Genomic DNA, 22,563 nt, shown 5'->3' with positions numbered 1-22,563 from the left:
ACGCCAACATGACACGTTTTTCCACACGTCGAAGGAGGGTCGCCTCAAACTAAGGGATTTCTTAGTGAGTCTGCTCACTTGAAGATAATAGTAATTAATAATAATAATAATAATAATAATAAGTAAAAAAAAAATTATCCCTTGCTATACCTGTTATTCTGTTGCCTCACAGAATGGAAGTGGACAGCTGATATTCTATGAGAGACCAGACATGAGTGGCCCCAAACTGTCCAACTACTCCATCACTCCCACAAATGATCCACAAGGCCTGACCGTAAGTGTATCACGTAATCAATTATCAGGATATTGATATTGTATCGATTATATTGCCCAGCCCTACAATCCATCTACCTGCATGTTCTCGGAGGTCGAAAAACCTGGACGAAACAAGCATTGGGTTTGATTACTTGGTTTTGAATTGTGCGTACCCTGGTTTCATCCAGTCCCAGAAAGGTGAGACGTCTCATGTTTTATCCTGGATTTTGTCTTTTTGTTTATGTGTAGAGAGTACTATCAGATGCGTTAGGACAGGTGGGCCAGGTGAAAAAGGAGAGGCGCCTGTATATGGTGGGACAGACTCGAGTGCATGTGGACTCTGTGGAGGGCCTGGGCGACTTCATGGAGCTTGAGGTATAGTGGAGCCTGTTCAAGATGTATGAGGGGGAATGTATGACTAAAATAGCAGGCTGCTAATTGCAGTGTGTGTTCATACAGGTAGTTATGAAGGAAAACCAGAGCCCAGAAGAAGGAGTTGCCATTGCTCACCAACTGATGCAGGATTTGGGTGTGAAGAAGGAGGACCTGATTGACGGTGCATACATGGACCTCTTACTTGCAAAAGGTCATCAGAATGGAAAGTAATACCCTGTGGCATGAATTTCTGTACAATGTTGACAATAAAATTCACCATTTTTGTACTGCTGTTTGTTTTCTTTTTTATAAGGCTGTCTTACCAACATTACAGACCACTAAAATAAGAAAACGTTAGTATTATGAAGTTTATTTAAAGTTTTTATTCCATTGCTCACATTACTAAATCATTACAATACATTACAATATAATTTTATAAGGGAACTGATGAGTTACTATATCATGTTAAATGGAGCTCTTACATATACCATACTCACACATCAGTTTTGTTTAGTATTGGTCACCTGTAGATTATATTGAGTACACTCTAGATATACAGAATCAACATAATGTTCTAAGTGCTAGTATTAATGTGTGGTGTTGCATAGCTGCTATACTTGTGTACTAATACATTTGTCTGTTAGACGACGGAGAGCGGATAGACCAGGTATCCACTGAAGGAGTTGTAGCCCTGCGTGTCTGCACACAGAAACCTTCCAAGCACCAGCTCGACATAAACCTGGTTGCCTTGTTTCAGCTGAAGGAGCACCGTCTGTGTGGCACTGTCCTCTGAGTCCTCACGGTTGTCTTCCCAGGAGGAAGCTATTACCTGGCCGTCTTTCATCAGCTGTACCTTGTGGTAGATGCGCTCTCCTTCTGCTCCCAAATTAGAGTAAACCGTGTAGGAGAAGGAGTAAAGGCCTGCACGTGGGGCTGTGAACGTTCCTGAGCACATGTAAATATCACATCAGTAAATACAATATCTCTAGCTTTATGTTTATGATTTTGTTGGCTTGGAAAGTCTTTAATGAAAGTTACATTTGAACATAAAGAGTTTTAAGTTATCATTTATATTCTGTTGATCCCCAAAGCAACAAATGTGCTACGAGTCTTGCCGTGTCTACTAGGTTTAAAGTAAAATCAGTAGGAAGATGATTGTAGTCACTGCTGAAAAATCCAGCTTTGTCTGGACAGCTGACAAAACGCAGGCTGAGCTATTCAAAATGGTAGAGCATCTGGTAAATTGTCATCTGGTAAATTCTGATTCTGTTAATGTTATGTTGTAGAAATGTTTTTTTCAAAGAAAATAACACAATTAGAGAATCTAAAACATTAATTGCTCAGTTTAACCAAGTAATAAGGAAGCTGTAAAATAACCCTCCCATTTGGCAAAGATTCTACCACATTGACCAGCTTAGTTTGTGTATTTTTCAGCTGAGGCTTTTGTATGTATTTTGAAAGGATGCTCACCCAGGGCAGGACTATACCCATAGCCTTGGTTGAGTGAGACATTGCAGTAAGAGATGGGCACATTCTTGTTGAAAGGTCCAAAACATCCAGTCATAGCTACCATTGTAGCCACAAATGCTACATGATGTCCAACTGCTATAAATAAATTTTTAAAAAAAGAACCACATGAACATATTTTTAGTAAACAAAAGCACTTAGATTTTCTTCAAGTCAAATGATGATGGACAAGTGGGTGAACTGGTGAGGAAAACAGCGAGTGTTACCGGTAACCTCCTCTATCTGGGTACTGAGATTGCGCAAGTCATTCCATAGGCCCACCATGCGCATGAAGGTTGCCTCCTCCAGCTGGAAAAGAGGTCCAGCCACACAGCAGCAGCCTTTTGGCTTCCTGAATTCACACTTACAGTCCCATCCTCCACAGGGAAAAGTCCCGGTCCAATTAGCTGTGTGCAAGAGAGCAGCACCAAAACCTTGGATTTTATTTATCCATTGGTCAAAAATGTATTCATTAGTTAAGTAGTATACAGTGTATAATTGCAAATGCAACACAGGTTTATCAAATATATATATATATATATATATATATATATATATATATATATATATATATATATATATATATTTGAAAATTCATATTGAATTCATATGAGAAAAATATATTTGAAATATTTTCCCAATGATATTTTAAGTTTTTTAGTACACCTGGGTGACTAGGAAGTTGAAATTGTTCAACCATGACTTCCTGTTTCACAGGGATATAAATATGGGGTAACACATAGGCCAAATTCCTTTAGTCATTCATAACAATGGGTAAGACCAAGGAATATAGCTGTGATGGTGGCAAAAGGTTGTTGAGCTTCACAAAATGGGAAGTGTCTATAAGAAAATAGCACAAGCCTTGAAAATGCCCATTTTACCATCAGAGCAATAATTAAGAACTTCCAGTCAACTCAATATGTTATGAATCAACCTGGAAGAGGACATGTGTCTATATTGTCTCAATGCACTGTGAAGAGGATGGTTCGAGTGGCCAAAAAATCTCCAAGGATGACAGCTGGAGAATTGCAGAAGTTAGTTGCATCTTGGGGTCAGAAAGTCTCCAAAACTACAATCCAAAGTCACCTACATCACCACAAGTTGTTTGGAACAGTTTGAAGGAAAAAAGCCTCTACTCTCATTCAAAAACAAACTCAAGCCTCTTCAGTTTGCCAGACACTACTGGAAGTGATCCCTTGCCATGTATTCTCCAACTTCATCAGGCATTATAGGAGAAGACTCAGATCTGTTATCTTGGTAAAGGGAGGTAGCACAGAGTATTGATTAATAGAGTGCCAATAATTATTGCTCAAATATATTTAACAAAGATATTTTTATATATATAAACCTGTGTTGTGTTTGCAATTGTTTGATATCCATGAGAGCAGAGTATTTTTGTGATTTTTTTTTTTTTTAACAAAAGATCAAAGGTTAAACAATAATGACAATTTTTCACAACTTTCTTTGCTCATATTTACCAAGGGTGCCAATATTAGTGGAGGGCACTGTATAGCCCTCCACTATAAAAGGAGCTTACCTGCAGCTTGCCATATAGTATCTAAGGTACTGCTTGCTTGTGCCATGGAGCATGGACACAGTGCCCCCAGCAGGCCCAGAACAGCCACTACAGCTATCTTCATCCTTAACTTGCTCACTGAAGAATCTTGTCTTTGGAAAGACAAAGAGAAAAAAATTCACTATTGCTTTTGTAGAAAAAGTTAGAACATGCATATATTTAAACTGCTGGTTTAAAATGTTGATTCATTCAAATGTATAAATCCAAGGCAATAGACATTTTTACATGAATGTAGAATATTGCACATCATGCATTTCAGCACTTAAAGAAATACTTCTAATGGAGGGGTGTTGTTGAGGCATCCAATAAACTACATTTTACAGGGGAAAAGGTGGGATTATGCCTCAGCACCATAGTCAGTTTCAGCCTGAAAGTGCTTGGATAAGTGATGAGTAACCAAAATAACTATTTACTCACCCCAACTATTACTATTTGAATTTGCATTAAACAATTGCATGTCATGAGTATTAACACTTAAAGCAACACTTCATCATTTTTCAACAGTTTTCTCAATTATAATGGATGTCTAAGGGCAGTTGTTGGGGCAATCAATAAACTACTATTTCCGAAGAAAAAATGTGATTATACTTCACCCACATAGTCAGTTTTGGCATGATCATGTATGGATACCTGGTCAATAATAATACAGAATATACCCTGTCTTTTACCTAAACAGAATCACTGTTTACTGTATTACTACAATTGGCACCCTGTCCAGGGTGTACCCCGCCTTGTGCCCCATGCTCCCTGGGATAAGCGCTATAGAAATCTTTTCAGCAATTGCCCATAAACTTCCACTATAAGTGAATTTTGATTCAGCTGGGTCTCTGTTCTTCTCTCACTACAGGAAAGTGTATTAAAGTAATCAGTCCTCCATAGTAATCAGTCATCTACCATAGATGCAATACATAGAGGCCAAGTTTAAAAACTTTACATACAGTATGCACTTAGTTAGCCACTTATTTCTTACTACATTTTATTCCTTATAAACTACTATTTAACTGGTTGCTAGTTTATTATTAGGTATGCTGTTATTTAGTATGTTGATGTTAATTCATTATCTTTCAACTGAGTGTAGAAAATGACACAATCTGCTCAGAAAATTTAAATCAATCTGATGTTGCATCCATTATATAAGACCAGCATTTGATTCATACATTTTGTATCATTTTAAATGAGTTATTCATATACTCACTACGATTCTGAGAGATGTTGAAGCAGATGAGCAGAGGCAACTAAGCAAAGTCTGTTTCTGAGGTCTATGTGTGTTTGTGTGCATGCGTGTGTTCATGTGTGTGTGTGTGTGTGTGTGTGTGTGTGTGTGTTTGTGTGTGCACCTTATCTTGTGTCTTTGGTAGAATTAATGACACTGCAGTCCAGCCTTTGTATGAGCTGATGGGAATATGGGGATGTGTGAAACACATCCTCTCTGTTACTGTATCCTGTATCTATCCCATGAAGCCCACTTGGGAGCTAGAAATGTGTGTGTGTGTGTGTGTGTGTGTGTGTGTGTGTGTGTGTGTGTGTGTGTGTGTGTGTGTGTGTGTGTGTGTGTCTGTTTCATATGGGTTATAAACTCACCAGGATCATGTTTCCAGCACTCTGGGTGTTATTTTAGCCATTATGGATATCAGCCATTTGAGCCTTGTGTATCCAGAGAGGGTTTGTTTTATTATTGCTGCATTTATTTGTTCTATCTCTTGATCAGTAATCCCTGTGCTGAGGCAGGTACAGGATTTTTAGCCTGATTCTCATATTAGGGTGTGGACCATGCCTAGTGATCTTATCACCTGTGAAAGGAAAAACACACTCAATATTAAAAAGCACAGGTGTTTCATATGCAGTAAAGGATTGGTGATTAGAATGTTTATATAATTTTGTTTTGGAATTTGGAATATAATTTTGTTAAAATCAGGATTAGCTTAAAATGGATCGTTAAAAGTATCGTTATTATTTGAAAGCTTCAGTTGAAGTATACTATATGGGCCTGCAGGTTTTAGTTCATCATTATTTAGAACTTGAATCAAAATAAGATATAATGCGCAGTTGCCTTCACATATGTCTTGAGTGGTGTATAATAATGATTGTAAGGGAGTTGTGCAAGTACATGGGTAATATCACTTACTATTGCTCTACAAGCATTACTGATATTACATGGTAGGTTGAATTGGGTCCAAGGAAGGACAGAGATGTGAATACTATATAATAATAATAATGTTTTATTTATATAGCATTTTTCCACAGCTCAAGGACTAGGAGTCAGTACACAAATATTTTGTCTCCTGGCACAGAGCTTTAATTGTTATGTTTTTTAATAATATATATTTTGGAGCATAATATATTAGCTATATGCTGTCAACTTTAATTATCTGAAGACAACATTGTAGCAAATGTTCTGTTATTAAATAACAAGCAAAGTCACATGGGTCATTTTAGTTTTATGCCATTATTCTGAATTGGCTATTGCTATCGCAATATGCTGTTATGGTTTGTATGCTGTTGTTTAAATATATACCAATCATAACATTTTTAAGCCCATTCTTACATATTACATATCAGCAGAAAGAATAAATACAAAATATATTTGTTCTTCAGTCCTCTTTATTTTAAATTCACTTGAATAAGAACACTTAGTTCTTTGTTATACAACTTATACAGACATTTACTTAAGGGTTAAAGATGAACAAAAGAAGAAGAAGAAACTGTTTTTTGAATGCCCATTTTACACAGTATACATTAAACCTGTGGCAGCCATGTTGAACCTGGAGCTTAATTATTAACTGGAAACCCAACAAACTGATCAGGAATTGGATTTGGGAGCCAATGGATACATAGCCTTGATTTTGAAAGATCATGAGGATCACTGCAAAAGTCTGAACACAGACATGGGATCAAAGAATGAAACATTTTTAAAATCTGTAGCATAAAGTAAAAAGCCACTGAACACAGATATGGGATCAGAGAATGAATTTTTTTAATCTGTAGCATAAAGTAAAAAGCCACTGAAAGTGTTGAAATGGCTGTTGTCATCGCACAGGTTGCAGCCGGAAGGGAGAATCACATCCACCTTATCCCCAGCCTGCATCTGCATTGCCAGGACGGTGGTAGCACTGTCCTCCTGGTCCTGTGTGTTGTACTCACTGAGTGCTGCAATCACCCGACCATTTTTACGCAAACGAACACAGGCAGCCAAGAGGGCACCAGGGGCACCTGCGTCACTGTACACTGTAAGAGCCAGTACATAGACCCCTGAACGTGGGACCGTGAAGGCACCTGTACTGATATTGTATCCGTCACCTAAGTTAATGAATATAGACTGGTACTTCACTACCATGTCATCTCGGCTGGATGTCAGGCATCGACGAACATCAGTCAGTGCCACTGAAAAGGCACTGCGGCTAGCTGAGGAAACACAGAGAGAGAGAGAGAGAGAGAGAGAGAGAGAGAGAGAGAGAGAGAGAGAGTCAACAACTGAGGGACACTTACTTGCAAGTGTCGGAGAATGGCTCAACGAACAGCACTAACAACCAACAGAGTGAAGAGTAATGGGTATTATGAGCTAGCATGAATTTGCCAGCTAACCCTGCAAGATTTCAAGCAAAGCTAGGTTTACTCACAGCGCACATAGTTCAGAGCAGTTTCAGCTTTCTCCAGATTCTTGCGCATCTCATTCAGGCTCATGTTGAAGAAACTCTCCATTCTCATCATCTGTGTTTGCATCAGGCAACAGTTGCAGGTGTCAGAGTCAGTGAGACAAACTACAGATAAAAAACAATGATCAGCTTCTAATTCACCTTTCAATTCATCCAAACAATACCACAAAGAGAGTTCCTTAGATTAAATTTAAGATTACTTTAATTATCATTAAAGAGTGCTTTGTTTTTACTGTTGCCAGTGCCAGGATCTGGCTGACTTGGCTCTCCGGGGCCATTCCAAGAGTATACAGCATCGTTTGCAAGAGAACATCCAATCAGGCACAGGAACACAAGGCCTGGATTAGGAAAGAATTTATAGCAAAAGAAGTGTTTTTAGAGAATTAGGATCTACCAACATCCACAAACATCCAGTCAAAAGCTTATTTTCAAATTGACTATAAATATATAATATATCTAATGCCAGACTTTGGGATAATCCAAGTAGATAATTTAGAGAGTTTTATTTGGATGTTGTGTTTGTTCACAGCAAATTATTCATATTCCTTACCAATTTATGCAGGTTTAAGGTCAGTCTTACCTTTCATTCTGCTGTGTGATCAGGGACAATGTTTGCCCTCAGGTTGCAGAGGTTTAGCTATAAAGGTTTGTTCGGCTCCACCTCTTGCTTTCTCTAGGTGAGGACACAACCTGCATGTCTTTGTCCAAGTGATAAGCAATATGTAGGACTTGCATTATCGGTCATCTGAAGCACATTGTACTATATTGTATTACTCCAATAAACCGTAAACCAGTGCACAATTACAGTCCAGGTCAGCATCTATTGGGAGCTGAGCAGCTGATCTGATGCTAACTACAATGCTCCAAAGAAATGTTGAAGCTTTTTGAGCCATTTGAGATTGTTTGCTTTTTGACATGAAAAAGAGCTGCTACACTGGAGCACTGTTATCTCAACTGGGGTTCTTAGACACCTCCTTGATGATTCCAAACCCTGAGCCTGAGACACCTTCCAGTCTAAAAAAAAAAAATTCAAATGTTCACAGCATGCATTTATTTTTATGAGCAGATTCCAACAATTCAAATATGTGCCATCAAATGGCTTTTCCTAGTTTTATTAACATTGCAGTTCTCAGGCCAATAGCATTTATAATTAAATAAGTTCTTTATCTCTATCTTAGGAAATTAACAATTTCCTATTTTTAAAAAAATTCCATTAGTGTGACTGGAATCATTTTAAAACAACTATAATAACTGCCATAAAATATAATCAATAATAATAATAATAATAATAATAATAAAAAGAATATAAATTTAAGATATACATGATCAACTGTATATGTATATGATGGCCTTATTACAAATCTCTGCATTTAGAAACACGTCTGTCTTAGCCAGCACAGACACAGCTGAGGTTCCTTTCTAGTCATTCCCTTTTCTAAGTGGAAAAGGAGAAAAGTTAGTTTGAGCTGTGAGAATTGCTCATTTGTGTTATTTCCATCCATTCCTCTGTCACAGTGAGCTTCTAATTTAGGCTCGCTTTAAATAGATCTCCATTTAAAGCACCACACATGACATGAGCAAACAGGACCAGCGTGAACACTACAGAAATAGCAGGTGTGAGATCAAGAGGATTTAATTAGAACTTTGCTGAATAAGTTGTTTTGGGTCTTTATTCTGTAGTAATAAACCAAAAATAACAGGTTTTTCAAATCCCCCCCGACTCCACACACACACACACTCCTGAGCACACTGTGTACTACTGCAGTTACTCCCTGGATTCATGTTGACTTATGTTTAAAAAATGTCTAGGAACATTTCTACTTCCTGACCTTGATTAAAATGTCAGGATCTATGAATATATATGAATAAGTAAATATATGGTATAGCTTATATAATAATGTAAAAACCATTAAAATAGCTCACAAATTTTCACAGAGACATATTCTAATATGGTTCTCATATTCTGATTTATTTACCAGTAGCCCAAACTCTACAAAATAACAATTTTGTTATATTCAGTGTTCAATGACATTAGTAAAATTAGCTTAGTAAATTAGCTAGTTTATGGGGCTAAATAACCTTCTTCCCAAGTAAATGTAATATTGGACTATGATAGGCTCAAACCATCATGAACTTATTGTATGACTTTTGTACTGTGTTATACTGTATCTGTATAATCTGCCATCCAAAAAGTAACTATTCAAAAATCATATCTTTAAGTTCAGAGGTACTTTAAACATTTTCTGTGTACTTGATTTCAGGACAAGCCCAAATGTTGCATAGGGAGAACAGTGAAAATAGACCAGAGACCAAAGCCTAAATGTGCAAAAATACAGGAAGAAATCAAATGAGATACCAACAGAACATGAAGACTGATACAAAAATCTATGATTTTTTTCTGTTTTTGGAATTATCTGATGAAATATTAATAATATTCTATAAAAAATAATTATGTTGGTGGCAAGAAGTGAACGTTTGCTGGAGTTCATGTGAGAGGTGGTTTTGTAATGTAAAAGCATATAAGTGAAGTACTTATTTATTATTTAAAGGCTCATCAAACCAAAACTCCAGACAAATTCATCAGTTTAACTTCATATACCAAACACATTTAAGTTAAAGCAGCCACTAAGTAGGTTGTGTATTCATACAGAAGGGTGGAGACATTCTGCAATTGCAATATCTTTTGGAAGAATGATGTTCAGTTACAGAGACCTGTAGCTGTGAGATCTGTGCCATGTTGCAGTGACGCTATTCTGGCAGTTTGTGGTGACCCCAAATCTTCTAAAGAATGTTCGGTCATTTTTTTACTTTACTTTGTCAGCCCGTCTGTAGTTGTTTCCAATAATTACACCAGCACCACACCCTTGTACTTTATAAACCATGAAATAGCCACAGATGGAGTGATCTATTCCTGAGGGGTTTTTTTTTTTTTTTTTTTTTTTTATACATAGGAAATGTCTCTGTGATTTGTATTCCTGTAGCAACATCTAGTGGTGAATTAATTTCACTCACATGAAAGTCATAGGTCTTTGTACTTTTAACATTTAACTGAGAAAGAAAATAAGAGTCAAACAGTGCAGCATCAGTCAAATAGGTTCAAATAAGGATCTTAAATCACTCAGCCGAGCTGGCAAATGTTGATGGTAGAACCCACACCAGTCCAGAAACGGAACCCAGGGTAGAGAGCTCCGCTAAATTCAGTTTGGACACAGCAGATCTGGTGGGCCTGGTTGTGAGAGACCCTGTAGAAGGCCAGGACACCTGCCTGCTGGTCCACATAGACTCCGATGCGCCGGCCTTTAGGAGCAGCTAGCACAGTTTCCTGTCCTGCATGCCACAGAGAGAAGGCTGTGCCTGACCAGTACAGGCTCCATGAGTACTCATTATGGCCCAGTCTGGAGCTGTCATCCGCTGTGGAGCGCCCAATCTCTTTATAGGTTACACCAATAGTGACCTGCAGAGACCGGTATGCTGCATTAATGCTATTGCAGTGCTTAATCATTGATTTTAAAAGACTAACTAGAACAAGTCTATCATAATTAAACCTAGTAGAGAGTAATCAGATAATTAGTGATGATATGCCTAATGGATGAACATGCCTCCAAAATTAGTGGTGTCTAACTTGAGGAATAAAAAATACTTATTGTACTTAAATATGTGTATTACGCTATAGATATATTTAATTAATTTGCATAGTGTTACCTGAAGTTTACTCAAATTAACATAAATAACCTGATGTTTTCATTCTGTTAAAAATGATGTCTACAATATGTTTTAACTGTAAAATATTATTTTTCTCAAGGTTTTAAGGTGAAGAAGTTATAGTGAATATGCTAATGTACCTTCTGTCCTGTCCATTCCACCTCCCAGTAGTAAGGACTTCCTGCCAAAGGCTCCCGACACATGACCTGTCTCCAGTAGACAAAGCGTTCAGTGTGCTCTGGGTAATTCTGATTTTCTGCACGCAGAGTGGCCTTACGATCTCCATCAGACAAGCGGATGTGACGATAAGCACTGTTGCGGTCCAATGTGGGCTCAAAGCGGACTAAGCGGAAATGGTTGTTGTTTAATGACATCGTTGTATATGAATATTTAACCGCATAAATAATATCATCTGCAGAATCTCTCTCTCTTTTTACCAAGAACTGCTTTAAAATAATTAAGAAATAATGTAAAGTTCAGCTGAAAATTTGCAAAAGTCTACAATGTATGAGGGTTTTGATAAACCAAATTTTTGTGCTTCCTTTCTTTAAAAAAAAAAAAAAAAAAAGAAAAAAAAAAAGAAAAAGGCTAATCCAAGCCAGTCTTTATGAAGACCAAATAACACATCCGAACAGATGTTCAATCATTAACAATCATTAACAAAATACTATCAAAAAACAAATCACAGACTTACATTTCAGCATTTCCTCTCTTGATTCAGGTGTTGGAATTTCCATACTTATGGAAGTCAAGTTCTCTGCAAACAAGAAACCAACCACATTTTATTAAAACCACAAACAAACTCTCAAATTTGTATTATACTTTCACTGCTACTTGTGTGTATATTATATATATATATATTTTTTTATAATGTACCCAAATTTGGAGAGGAAGCTGCAGGATGCTGAAGTGTTGTGGTTTTAGGTTTGTCGTCACTGTTGTTAGATGCAGGTGTCATTTCAGGAGCTAAAGAGAAAGCTGGATTACCTGCATTCATTCGATTACAAATTTAACTTACATTATATTAGTGAACTATTCTGTATTTAGGGGATGTTATTGATCTACACTGATTTCGAGTCAGATCTTATTAATTACAAAATACAGCAAAGGAAAACATGCTTGGCAAATTTAATTTTTCCCGGATGACCTTTACTTACCTGTATTTTGAGAAGCAGCCTGCAAATTATTGGGATTGGGGGATTTCTCTGATGCCTGAGCATTAAGTACTGTTGCCATTTTTTCTGCATCATTCACTACATTAAAAAAAAAGAAAGAAAGAAAGAAAAAATGTATTGTGATGGATTGGATTTAATAGATAAATGTCAAGATCTTGCAATTTCTTGCAAAAGTTGATCAGCTAAGATTCTTAACATTTGCAGACGTATTGTCGAGTGAAAATGAAGACTACAAAGAAATTTATTTTAAATCATTTTTGCTCCACTTCTGTCTCATGGGTGTTCAATCATTATCCTTCATTGAAAAAGAGTCAAATACTGTATGTTAAAATATTAAATAGTGAAAATATTCATGATATAAGAATTCTAGCTCTGCCAAAATCCTTTATGCACAATTGCTTGGCCAGTCTTTGCCTATTCCTTCTGACATAACTTTTTTTTTTTTCCACCCAGATACCTGCAGACTCATGCCTTCAAATCTGAAGTGGTGTTCTAAAAAAAAAAAAAAAGCATGCTGTATTGGACAGGCTCTCACCAACTCTGAAGATACTGGCCAAACTTCCTTTACAAAGGTCATGCAGCCCCTCTCTGAAAGCACCAAGAGCTAATCTGATCCCAGACTCTACTGACTCTGGGGGTAAGATCTCCAGCTGTACATTTCCAACCACATCTTCACCATCTGTGGTATCAAGTGTCTGGCATGGAAGAAAGTACTTTATTGATCCTCAAGGACAAATTTGATAACACACTATTATAAAACATTTAAATATATGATTACGTGTTAAATACAGATACATACTGTATATAAAATAACATTTGGTTGATGATTTAATGTTTTAACAACTGAGCAGTTGAGGGTAAGGGCCCTGCTTAAGGGACCACATAATCACATGAGCCTCTGATCAGTATCCCATTGCCTTAACTACTAAGCTACCACTGCCCCATAACTGCATTGAAGAATAATCAGGTCTGTAAAGACTTGCACTATACAGTATATTTACATTTAAAATAGTAATATACTAGCAAAATACAGAGAAAACTGAGGCTGATCATACATTTAGGAATCGAATGGAGTCCTGAGAGTTGGTTAGTCTGTTTAGCTCTTCATCTTCTTTGTATAGTTGGCTGATCTCCTCCTGTAGTCTATAGCGGTGGCTCTCTAGACGATTATAACTGGAGGCCTCATAAGCTTGAAGGAGTTCCATTACTTGTGATCTCATCAACAACAAACTCTTCATTTCTTCATCAAAAACCTGCAGATTCTCTGTCTGTAGCCCCTGAATGGCAGTCTAAGAAAAAAAAAAAGAGTTTGTGCCATACAACCAATTATTGACCCTAGTCATTATGCCAATTTTTATTTTCTTAAATAGAGCAGTTCATAATATTTAAAGCCCACTCCTGCCTGCCAGAAAACATTGATCACATGTACCATCCAGGGACTATTCCTGCATTGTTCCCAGTGTTCTTTGGGATAGGTACCATTTACTGAAGATGAATGAAACAAATGGTGATATGTTCACAATACTTCATCTTTAATTTATTTACAGAACACTACAATCATGTTATTGTGGCATTTTCTTCCTAATGGGCACCAGAAAAGACAATATAGAGATAGTGATACAAGTGATTCAGGCCATAGCAACTACATTTTAAAAGACCTATCCAAAGCATCAAAGGATAATGGAATAGCTGATTTTCCCCCTCCCAAATCAAAATCAGATATAGATATAGATATATATATATATATATATATATATATATATATATATATATATATATATATATATATATATATATATATATATATATATATATATATATATATATATATATATATATATATATATATCCATATATATATCCCGTGAGTAAATATATCCCAGCCAAATGGAGTTTTAAATTCTTTAATTGTTAAAATAAAAAATAAAAAAGGTTTAGTTAAAACACTTCCATAAAGGAAAGATCTTACCTTTTTAGCTTGAAAAATTTGTGGTAGTGTCTGAATCAACCTCTCTCTTTCTTGAATACTTCTTTGTATCTTTGCTTTCTTTTTTGACACCACTTGCTGCTCGCAAGGATAATCACAAGTCAATACACAAACTAGATCCACTATTTATGAGAATACTCAAGAAGGCTATTTTTAAATAATGTAGTTTGAACAAATCAGACTTCATTAAAAAATTAAACATACTAAACAAATAGAAAGAAGAACACCACAGAACATAAGCATTTACCTCCTTTTCTTCATCTGGATGCACCACTCGATGGCCCTTATGTTGTACGAGGCTACATTCATCACACACACTCTCTTTATCATCACAGCAAAAGAACTCCAACACCTGTTTGTGTAATGGACACAGCTTGATTGAAGTGGAAGGAAGCTGAGGATATAATCCCCCCTGCACTGATGTTTTTACATCAGGTACTGTAGCTCCATCAGACATTCCTGCTACTGGCTGGAGAGAAGGGTTCACAGACACTACAGCACATGGAGTTAGTGAAGAACACAGAGGTGAGGACTTGTCCTGTTCTCCTACTCTCAGTTTCTTCATGGCTTCCATCAGCATGTTGTTTCTTCCCAGAGATGGCCTGGGTTTGAACACCTGTCTACACTGAGGACAGGAGTACTGGCCCTTTGCAGAAGCTTTATCCCAGTGCTTCTGGATGCACTGAAGGCAGTAGGTGTGACCACAAGCAAGCGTCGCTGGGTCACACAGTATTTCCAAACACACAGGGCATGAAAAGTCATCTGGAGCACAGCTGGATGCAGCCATGGTGGGGACAGAAGTCTGAGGTGACCTGTAGATCATGAAACAATCCACCGCTCAAAAACACAAGACTTATATTTTAGACCTAGAGTAGGTGGAGTTGATGACTGGTATAACAGGTCTGTTTCCATGCATGTCTCAGGTGTGCGTTGCATAAGAACATCACCAGTTTCCATTGGTTTTAAATGATGTACGCTGAGAGGATTTTGAAAATGTGGATTGACTGGTTTTATAATCACTACATAACTCTGTGCATACGAATGGAGAAACATCACCCTATAAAAGTTAGCACTGTTTAGAATGAAGGAAGGTTTGTTTTTTCAGTGGGGAAATTCCTGAATGCAGAAGTAATGACATCAACCTGTAGTACCATGAAGATGAAATAGTGCCTAGAATTAATAGATTTTTCCATCTCTCTCTCTCTTTATATTATATACACATACTCTTTCAGATTATTATATGAATGAATACTTTTTCATTAAAGTACTATAATGTGATAAAATCCACAACTTTTAAACTCTTCCAGGTCTTTACTTAAATAGATTAACAATTAATCTACAGAAAAGTGCTACAGAAAAGCTTTAGATCCATCATCATAACAGTTTGAATCCCAGCAATGATTATGCTCTCTGTGGAAGGAGAGCATAATTCAACTTTGCTTTCTTGGTTCATTCTTGGTCTGCTTATGTTCTCACTGATCAGATCTCGTGGCTTTTTCTTTCCCCACCCCACCCCTTAACTTATGAGTCTCTCAGAAGATATTGGACTGCTTTTTTAACATCTCTTCATGGATGGTGACCCATCACGTGACACACAAAACCCAAACAATAGCCCAAAGTGACTGACACACACACACACAAAACTTGATGGAAGGTGTGTGAATTTACATGGATTAGCTCCACTAATTTCCCTTAGGAGTGTGTGTTTCCCTGAGATGTACTGAATTAATGAAGTGTGTGAATGATGAGCAACCATTCAGTATCACCAATACTAACCATGAATTAAAGTGTTATACATTTTATTGTCTACAAAACTATTCTCTGGATAAAATGCATCGGCTAAATAACGAAATGTCAGTGTAAAGTTAATGATTAGTAATAATTTTAACATCATAATGCATGTTTTGAGAGAATGCCAAGTGAATTCTTTCACATAGCCCTTTGCTGGTATTTGTAGATGATGACTAAAAAAAAAAAAAAAAACACCCCTATACAACTCAAACAACCTACTACTACAAATCTATGATGCTTGCATTGTGATAGAAGATCGTTTTGGAAATCTCACAGTAAATTTCCACTGTTTTTAACCTGAAAGGACTCGAGAGCTCAGTATTTGTTAACTTGGAAACTAAAGGAGGGAGGAAGGCTTGAAGTAGCATAGCATTCACTCCCAGTTGGGGAATTTAGAAAGACCTGGCGACCAGCAGAGCACCGGAAAAGCCTGTGTGTTTATGTTGAAGGTGAGTGTCTTGAGGAAAATAGCTGAATGAACGTGTTTAGTTTGAGTATCTGTTTGTTTCTGATATCCAGCTGTTTGTTCTGGGATAAATGTCTCAGAAAAAAAGAACTTTACTTTTGATTTTTTTTTTTTTATCTCGGTCAAATGACCGTTTACTTGGTAGTGAGGTAGCGGGTGTCTTGCTAATGCTAATGACAGTTCAGACTGTATAACGTTACCGGGTTAGTTTCGAGGGATGGATAAATGTTACCGCAAATATTTCCATTTATATCTATTTAATGTGTATACATTTTGATTGTATCCGATATTTCTTCCTGAGGGTCTGACCCAGACCTGGTGTTAACCTGTTAGCAGATAAGCCGCTATTGCTGATGTATATCCAGAAACATTATCCTGACCTAGTTACATTAACTTATATAACATCAGTAACATTTGTACTAATGAACATAATAACTTCAATAGCATCTATTCAGTCCGAAGCCTAATTGAAACTACAGATCCATCCAATGGGTGCTTTTTAAAAAGTCTATAAAAAATACATTGAGGGTACAATGTTATATTAATTATGTCTTGGAAATTGAGAATGAAACAACACCTACAGTTGTAGAAATTCAGCACCAGTCCTGCTCTTCTGTCCTGGTTCCCATTTTTCCATTAACACACCTGATACATTTCACATGATTTGTTTTAATTAGTCAGATATTTGAGCCAGCTGTGCTAGATCTGGAAAAAACTGGGAAGTGCTTTAATATTTTAGAACTAATGATATGATTCCTTGATACACAGGAAAGAGTTCTTTTCACAGTTTGAAAGATCTCAAAGCTGGTTTTGGATTAACTTCATGTCCTACACATTTTCCCTGGTCTAACAGTCCCAGTTTAACTGAAGAAAGGCTGTTAATTAGTTAATTAGTTGAAGCATGCCTGTTAAGGAAATGTGTAGAACCAAACATGCTTCTCTGTATTATTGCTAAGCCTTCATATGTTTTAACATTAACACAGTAGCAGTGACTAATGTTAAGAGTATTGTCTTAAAGAAATACTCTAGCATTTTTCAACCTAAACTTTATCTACTGCACCTGTAGCATATGCGAGAGTGGAAAATCTTTTAACTTGAAATTAACTTATAATGGAAGTCTAAGTGCGGTTGTCGGTAAAATTAATGAGTCAGGAGATGTTAATGCTAAATCTGTCTTTTGCAGAATGCCTTAGGCTGGGTGCACGTTGTGTGATTTTTAAGACTTTTGCGACTGTTGTTTGTCAGACTGTATGAACACGATCCCCGCTGTAAGCCATGTCACACTGTAGGATCTCAGTTGTCATTAATGTCGGACTGTACAACAGTCAAGACGCGAAAAAATGGACACACGCAAGAAGACTCGTACAGAGTAGGTGAAGCCACGCTACAGGACTGTGCCTCAGATCTTCTGACACTGCCAGAATTTAATCAGAGGAAAAATTTGATCGCAGTGGCCGTTAATTGACTGTCGGGGAACAGATTTTGGCCTAGGATTGCAGGAATCTTTTAGGATTCTCAAAATTGGTCTCAGACGACCAAATCATGGCCAAAATCGTACAGTATGAACCCGGCTTTAGATGGAACAACTTGTCCTTCAGAGGGAAGAATTACTGACATAGTTTTGTTGGTTTGATTGTGCATGGATATCAAAAGAGCTTCTGGGGAAATGTAAAATAACCAACATTTTAAATGTCTATCCTTAGACTTCTATTGTAAATGAGTTTGATGTCAACTGGTTTTCCATTCTTGCATCAGTACAGTGAAATATGTTGAAGGTTTTGTTTGTGGTACTTGCACAAACACTGTAGATGTGATTGATAGAGGTTAGGTTAAATAAGCTGCAGCAAACACAGAAATCTTGATGTGCAATACTATAGGTAACTGTCTTGTGGAACTCATTCTGTCTCTTGTTTTCATCAGGATGTTTAGGAGTGCTCAATTTGTGACGTCAGCATGCCTACTGGGGACCCATAGATCACTGTGTGGGACACTCAACAGCTCCAAGAAGAAAAATCTTGGTGAGAGAGTGTGTAACAGCCTCCTCTCCCAGCCATTTTGTATGGTCAGTAGCGAGAGAGGACCACAGAAGAAACATCATTATATATCTGAGCCAAAGAACAGTAAAAATGTTTCACAAAAAACACTTAAAAAACTGTTTTCTTGCCTTGTTAACACAAGCTGCTCTGTCAGTCCTGCAGACACTACTGACTTCCTATCAGTGTGTAAAATAAATATCTCAGTACAGCACTGTTCAAATAGCACTTTTTCAGATCATTTCATCCTCGGGGACTGTGTTCCTAACAAGTGCCTACTACCTGAAAACTATAAAGGAAAACACAGACGTTGTGTGGATAAGTGGAGAGCAGATCCAAACAGCAGCAGTAAAAGTCAGAAGAGCTACCGTAATGCAGGGATCATGTCCTTCACTGAGTCATATGTGTTTAATAAAGGGTTCTGGACTTCCTTTCAAGAGAGATGGAGCCAACATGGACCTATGAAATCCCAAGTGTGTGGTTTGCACAGGAGAGTCCCACAGCAGGCTGCTTTTGAAGACTGTCTGTCAGCTGAAAATGAGGAGCGCTGCAGAGTCCGACTGCAGTCCAACACTGCACTGTATGAGAAGCAGAGAGGGAAGAGCTGGGCAGCTGTGCTTGTGTCTCTGTGCACAGTAGGGGGAGAACCTGCCTTACTTTTCACCCTAAGATCTAGCAAATTGAGGGGAAGACACAAAGGTGATGTCAGGTATGTTGGATTTGGCCTCAAAGAATGTTTCCCAAACCACGCCTTGGGGTCGTGCATTGTTTCCACCACACATTTGTGGAATTCATAAAATACACAGTGGGTTAGATTAAAAAATGTATAAAATCTCCTCCAATACTGACCTACACAATTTTACACCCAATTTTATTTTTATCCTTTATCTTTTGTTGTCCTGTACAAACATGAAAAGAAGTGTTCTTAAATCTTAGTTTACCATGAGCTAGACTGAGTGGGGTTGAACATAATGTTCAACATTTACAGAGTACAGTGTAAAGAACAACACAGGAAAACAGCATTCCACTTTCATTTCTACATAAAATCCTATTGCATGACCATTGTAGGTGAAAGGTTGATCATTGCATACAGTATCAACAGTCTGTTTCTTCTGTGTTAAGCAACACTCTAAAACTATTGTCTTTTTTAAAATCTTTTATGTGTTGTTTTTTTGTTGTTGTTTTTTTTGCATATTAGCTTCTTTAAATGGGATCTTCATATTTGAAAGGAAAATCTTTTTTTTTTGTGCAGTTTTGCAGGGGGAAAGCAAGACCCCTCTGATAGAAACTTTGTGGAAACAGCACTGCGGGAAGCTAGGGAAGAATTGGGGATAAGCGTGACTGAAAATGATGTGTGGGGGGTTTTGAAGCCACTGAATGATAAGGTGAGTTGGAACTACTAGGGGATAAAACACCAATCATAACATGTAACATGACCTGCCAAAGATTTTTACAGACATGACTGTTACAGTTGTGTTATCTAATGCAGTACAGTAACATAATTGGACACAAGTTAAATCAATTTCAATGGGGAAAAAGTTACTCAGTCAGATAGTCTTGTGATCAACTATCCAGTAAACATAATTCATTAGTATAGTGAAGTGAAACTGTTAAGTGAAACTGTTTCATCACAAATGCTATCTCCCATACTTCTGTTACACTGTTTCAGGTTAGGGGACGTGGCCATGACTGTACCGTGTAGACTAGGGAGGTCACGAGAACCGATACTTCGGTACCAAGTCGGTACCATCCATCCATCTTCTTCCGCTTACTCCTTTTCAGGGTCACAGGGAAACCTGGAGCCTATCCCAGAGAGCATCGGGCACAAGGCAGGGTACACCCTGGACAGGGTGCCAATCCAAGTCTGTACCAACATTCTTAAAACGTGACGGTACTTGATTTTCTGCAGTAGCGTTAGCATCATTTGTAACGTAAGTACCAAAAGTACCAAAGTTGCGATTCTTCCGGACCTAAAGGGGGCAGCAAATACGCGCAAGTGTTTTAGTCGGTCCACAAGTGGTGAAGAAGAAGAGGAATGCCTACAAGGACACGGGAAAAACTACAGAAGTTTAGCTTAGCTTAACAAGTTTAGCTCCGCCCCGACTCGTTGAGAGGAAAGCTAGTATCGGTTTCCGATGTGCAACCGATGCTATCGTTCATTTCAAACAAAGCAAGGAAACACCTGGAATTTGCGAAGCACCTGAAAGACAGATCCTATATTATATTTGTTTGAGGCAGCTGGCATTGTAGCCGTGAAACCAGCTAATGTTATGCTCCATGTAATGTTTGCGATACCCTGTTATTTGTTAACAACGCTAACACATTGCAATGTTATAAACTACCTCCTAATGGGCCACCATGCATTGCCATTCAGCCCGTGTCCTGTCAGCTAAATGTAGCCTCATGTCACTAATAATTATTCAACTGTTCATGCTTTTAATAAATCTTTTTGGCCTGCCACCATATCAGTGAATTTAAACTAATGCTTGCATTCAGAGTATAAGGGGTGTGTGTGCGCGCGCGTTTAGGAGTGCACCACCGGAGACTCATTGTCAGACAGTGTTTGATAACTAAAATACCCTCTCCCTTTCTCTCCCTCTCTCTCTCTCTCTCTCCCCCTCCCTCTCTTTGCCAGTATCAGCCAGAGGAGGATGTCCTCCAGGAGAGTTTTTAATTTTATTTGTATACCAAACTGTGGTATCGACTTTGGTATCGTGTACTTTTGGCGGTATTGGTACCGACTACTAGATTTTTGGTATCGTGACATCCCTAGTGTAGACATGAGCGTTGTCTCACTTTAATCAAACTGGATTCTCATCTCCCACAAAAAAATACTTTGTGTGAACAAAGTGTTGCTATTTTGGTAATGAGGTTTCTAGAAAATAACATTTATACTGATTTGTGCTGTATAAAATTTTGACAAAAAGCACACTGTTGGATCTACCAAACTTTTGCAGGTGCAACCCAGATTAGAACTTGTATCTAGCTATAGCTGTAGTAACTTCTTCCATTGCCCTGCAACACTGATGTTATATAAATATGTTGCAAGTACGATTGAATATCTGAATGAATCATGGTGTACTTGTACAGTGACAATACAGATATTTGTGTTGGTATAATTTAAAGTTTAAAGGGGTGGGGTAGTGATTAGATCATGCATGACAGGATGTAGACACACTAACATAATTGATTGCTGTTCAGCATTTGCAATAATCCTCTTCCATTATCTTTTCAGTCAGGAATGATGATTGCTCCTGTGTTAGCTAACCTTGGGCCACTAGAGACTCTAACACTGCGTCCCAATCCGGGTGAGGTAAATAATGTAGTTGAAATATTTGTCTTCTGATGATGATGATGATGATGATTGCTTGGCGTGCTTCACTTGTCTTCTGTGTCCCAAAGGTGGAGGAGATCTTCACCCTGACTGTTGCCCATTTATGCAACCCTCAGAACCGAGGATATACAAATTTTCGCACTGGTAATAGCTATGTATATACTCTTCCTGTGTTTCACAGTGATAAGTATAGAATCTGGGGCCTGACCGCAATAGCATTGGACCACACACTCAAACTCATCATGCCAGTGTAACATCTGTAGAGCCAACAGGTCTCTAAAAATGTTGAAAGATTAAGTGATGACATCACTGTTTGCTTGTAATAATCGAGTCAGCAGTGGTAGAATTCAATGCAAATATTTCCATTTTTGTGATGAGTGAACATCATTTTAAAAACTGTTGTTTACTATAATGAATGGTTTTATTGATTAGGTAATTAAAGAAAAACTGCTCATCAGACTTTTCAAGGAGGCTGGAATAATGTATAAAGATCTGCAAGCATTTGCAATTTGCTGCTTTACAAAATATCAGTGTAGGAAAATAATTATCTGCTTAACTATGACCGACTGTTACGGTCAAACCCACTTCTATACAATTCATTTTGGAGTGTTTAATTGGTTACATCATTTTACTTTGGGAAAACTTTAGCACCATATGAACCAGAAAAGGCGCAGATCTTTTCCGGTTCTAATAGCATCTTTGTAAATGTG

General features: G+C 37.6%; 4 protein-coding genes across 9 annotated transcripts; 1 reads left to right on the top strand and 3 right to left on the bottom strand.

Annotated features, from left to right (window-relative positions):
* Window positions 1-1,012: 1,012 nt before the first annotated feature.
* On the bottom strand, window positions 1,013-5,004 carry cbln18 (cerebellin 18). Its single transcript, XM_017491369.3, has 5 exons — window positions 4,908-5,004; window positions 3,674-3,804; window positions 2,364-2,543; window positions 2,101-2,235; window positions 1,013-1,575 (listed from the first exon to the last, which is right to left on the bottom strand). Exons 2-5 carry the CDS (start codon window positions 3,774-3,776, stop codon window positions 1,271-1,273), a joined length of 723 nt encoding a protein of 240 aa, XP_017346858.1. The 5' UTR covers window positions 3,777-3,804; window positions 4,908-5,004; the 3' UTR covers window positions 1,013-1,270.
* A 1,291-nt stretch (window positions 5,005-6,295) lies between these two features.
* cbln20 (cerebellin 20) lies at window positions 6,296-9,740 on the bottom strand. The gene is made up of 4 exons (XM_017491388.3): window positions 7,946-9,740; window positions 7,599-7,703; window positions 7,330-7,470; window positions 6,296-7,114 (listed from the first exon to the last, which is right to left on the bottom strand). Exons 1-4 carry the CDS (start codon window positions 7,950-7,952, stop codon window positions 6,687-6,689), a joined length of 681 nt encoding a protein of 226 aa, XP_017346877.1. The 5' UTR covers window positions 7,953-9,740; the 3' UTR covers window positions 6,296-6,686.
* Window positions 9,741-9,885: 145 nt separating this feature from the next.
* Window positions 9,886-17,107, bottom strand: ftr86 (finTRIM family, member 86). 2 transcript variants are annotated; one of them, XM_017491382.3, is made up of 10 exons: window positions 17,068-17,107; window positions 14,477-15,041; window positions 14,212-14,307; window positions 13,298-13,531; window positions 12,778-12,937; window positions 12,225-12,320; window positions 11,944-12,054; window positions 11,762-11,824; window positions 11,208-11,410; window positions 9,886-10,819 (listed from the first exon to the last, which is right to left on the bottom strand). In XM_017491382.3, exons 2-10 carry the CDS (start codon window positions 15,014-15,016, stop codon window positions 10,484-10,486), a joined length of 1,839 nt encoding a protein of 612 aa, XP_017346871.2. In that variant the 5' UTR covers window positions 15,017-15,041; window positions 17,068-17,107; the 3' UTR covers window positions 9,886-10,483. The 2 variants fall into 2 exon arrangements, with proteins under 2 accessions (XP_017346871.2, XP_017346872.2); XM_017491383.3 differs by having other exon boundaries at window positions 11,944-12,033; window positions 17,068-17,105.
* nudt8 (nudix (nucleoside diphosphate linked moiety X)-type motif 8) lies at window positions 16,292-22,312 on the top strand. 5 transcript variants are annotated; one of them, XM_053687474.1, is made up of 6 exons: window positions 16,292-16,469; window positions 18,407-19,228; window positions 19,772-19,904; window positions 20,302-20,410; window positions 21,755-21,832; window positions 21,922-21,972. In XM_053687474.1, exons 2-5 carry the CDS (start codon window positions 18,408-18,410, stop codon window positions 21,784-21,786), a joined length of 1,095 nt encoding a protein of 364 aa, XP_053543449.1. In that variant the 5' UTR covers window positions 16,292-16,469; window position 18,407; the 3' UTR covers window positions 21,787-21,832; window positions 21,922-21,972. The 5 variants fall into 5 exon arrangements, 4 of the variants coding, with proteins under 4 accessions (XP_053543449.1, XP_047017414.2, XP_047017415.1 ...); XM_047161459.2 differs by lacking the exon at window positions 20,302-20,410 and having other exon boundaries at window positions 16,314-16,469; window positions 18,407-18,504; window positions 18,937-19,228; window positions 21,922-22,312; XM_047161458.2 differs by having other exon boundaries at window positions 16,293-16,469; window positions 21,755-22,064.
* The last annotated feature ends 251 nt before the right edge of the window (window positions 22,313-22,563 follow it).

This window comes from Ictalurus punctatus, chromosome 17 (assembly GCF_001660625.3).
Source record: "Ictalurus punctatus breed USDA103 chromosome 17, Coco_2.0, whole genome shotgun sequence".
Classification (NCBI taxonomy): Eukaryota; Metazoa; Chordata; class Actinopteri; order Siluriformes; family Ictaluridae; genus Ictalurus; species Ictalurus punctatus.
This window is presented reverse-complemented; position numbering and strand designations above follow the sequence as displayed.

Bases quoted from the DNA above. Each gene is read 5' to 3' on its own strand.
- nudt8 (XM_017491385.3), top strand. From the start codon at position 18,408: ATGTTTAGGAGTGCTCAATTTGTGACGTCAGCATGCCTACTGGGGACC. The intron at 19,229-19,771 runs GTATGTTGGATT...TTTTTTGTGCAG, and splicing joins AGACACAAAGGTGATGTCAG to TTTTGCAGGGGGAAAGCAAG. The intron at 19,905-21,754 runs GTGAGTTGGAAC...TTATCTTTTCAG, and splicing joins TGAAGCCACTGAATGATAAG to TCAGGAATGATGATTGCTCC.
- cbln20 (XM_017491388.3), bottom strand. The intron at 7,471-7,598 runs GTAAAAACAAAG...TTTTATCTGTAG, and splicing joins AGATCCTGGCACTGGCAACA to TTTGTCTCACTGACTCTGAC. The intron at 7,115-7,329 runs GTGAGTAAACCT...GTGTTTCCTCAG, and splicing joins TGCTCTGAACTATGTGCGCT to CTAGCCGCAGTGCCTTTTCA.
- cbln18 (XM_017491369.3), bottom strand. From the start codon at position 3,776: ATGAAGATAGCTGTAGTGGCTGTTCTGGGCCTGCTGGGGGCACTGTGT. The intron at 2,236-2,363 runs GTAACACTCGCT...ATTTATTTATAG, and splicing joins CCAGATAGAGGAGGTTACCG to CAGTTGGACATCATGTAGCA. The intron at 1,576-2,100 runs GTGAGCATCCTT...ACATGTGCTCAG, and splicing joins TGGGTATAGTCCTGCCCTGG to GAACGTTCACAGCCCCACGT.
- ftr86 (XM_017491382.3), bottom strand. From the start codon at position 15,016: ATGGCTGCATCCAGCTGTGCTCCAGATGACTTTTCATGCCCTGTGTGT. The intron at 12,321-12,777 runs GTGAGAGCCTGT...TTTTTAATGTAG, and splicing joins GGCCAGTATCTTCAGAGTTG to TGAATGATGCAGAAAAAATG. The intron at 10,820-11,207 runs GTACATTAGCAT...CGGTCTCTGCAG, and splicing joins TGGAATGGACAGGACAGAAG to GTCACTATTGGTGTAACCTA.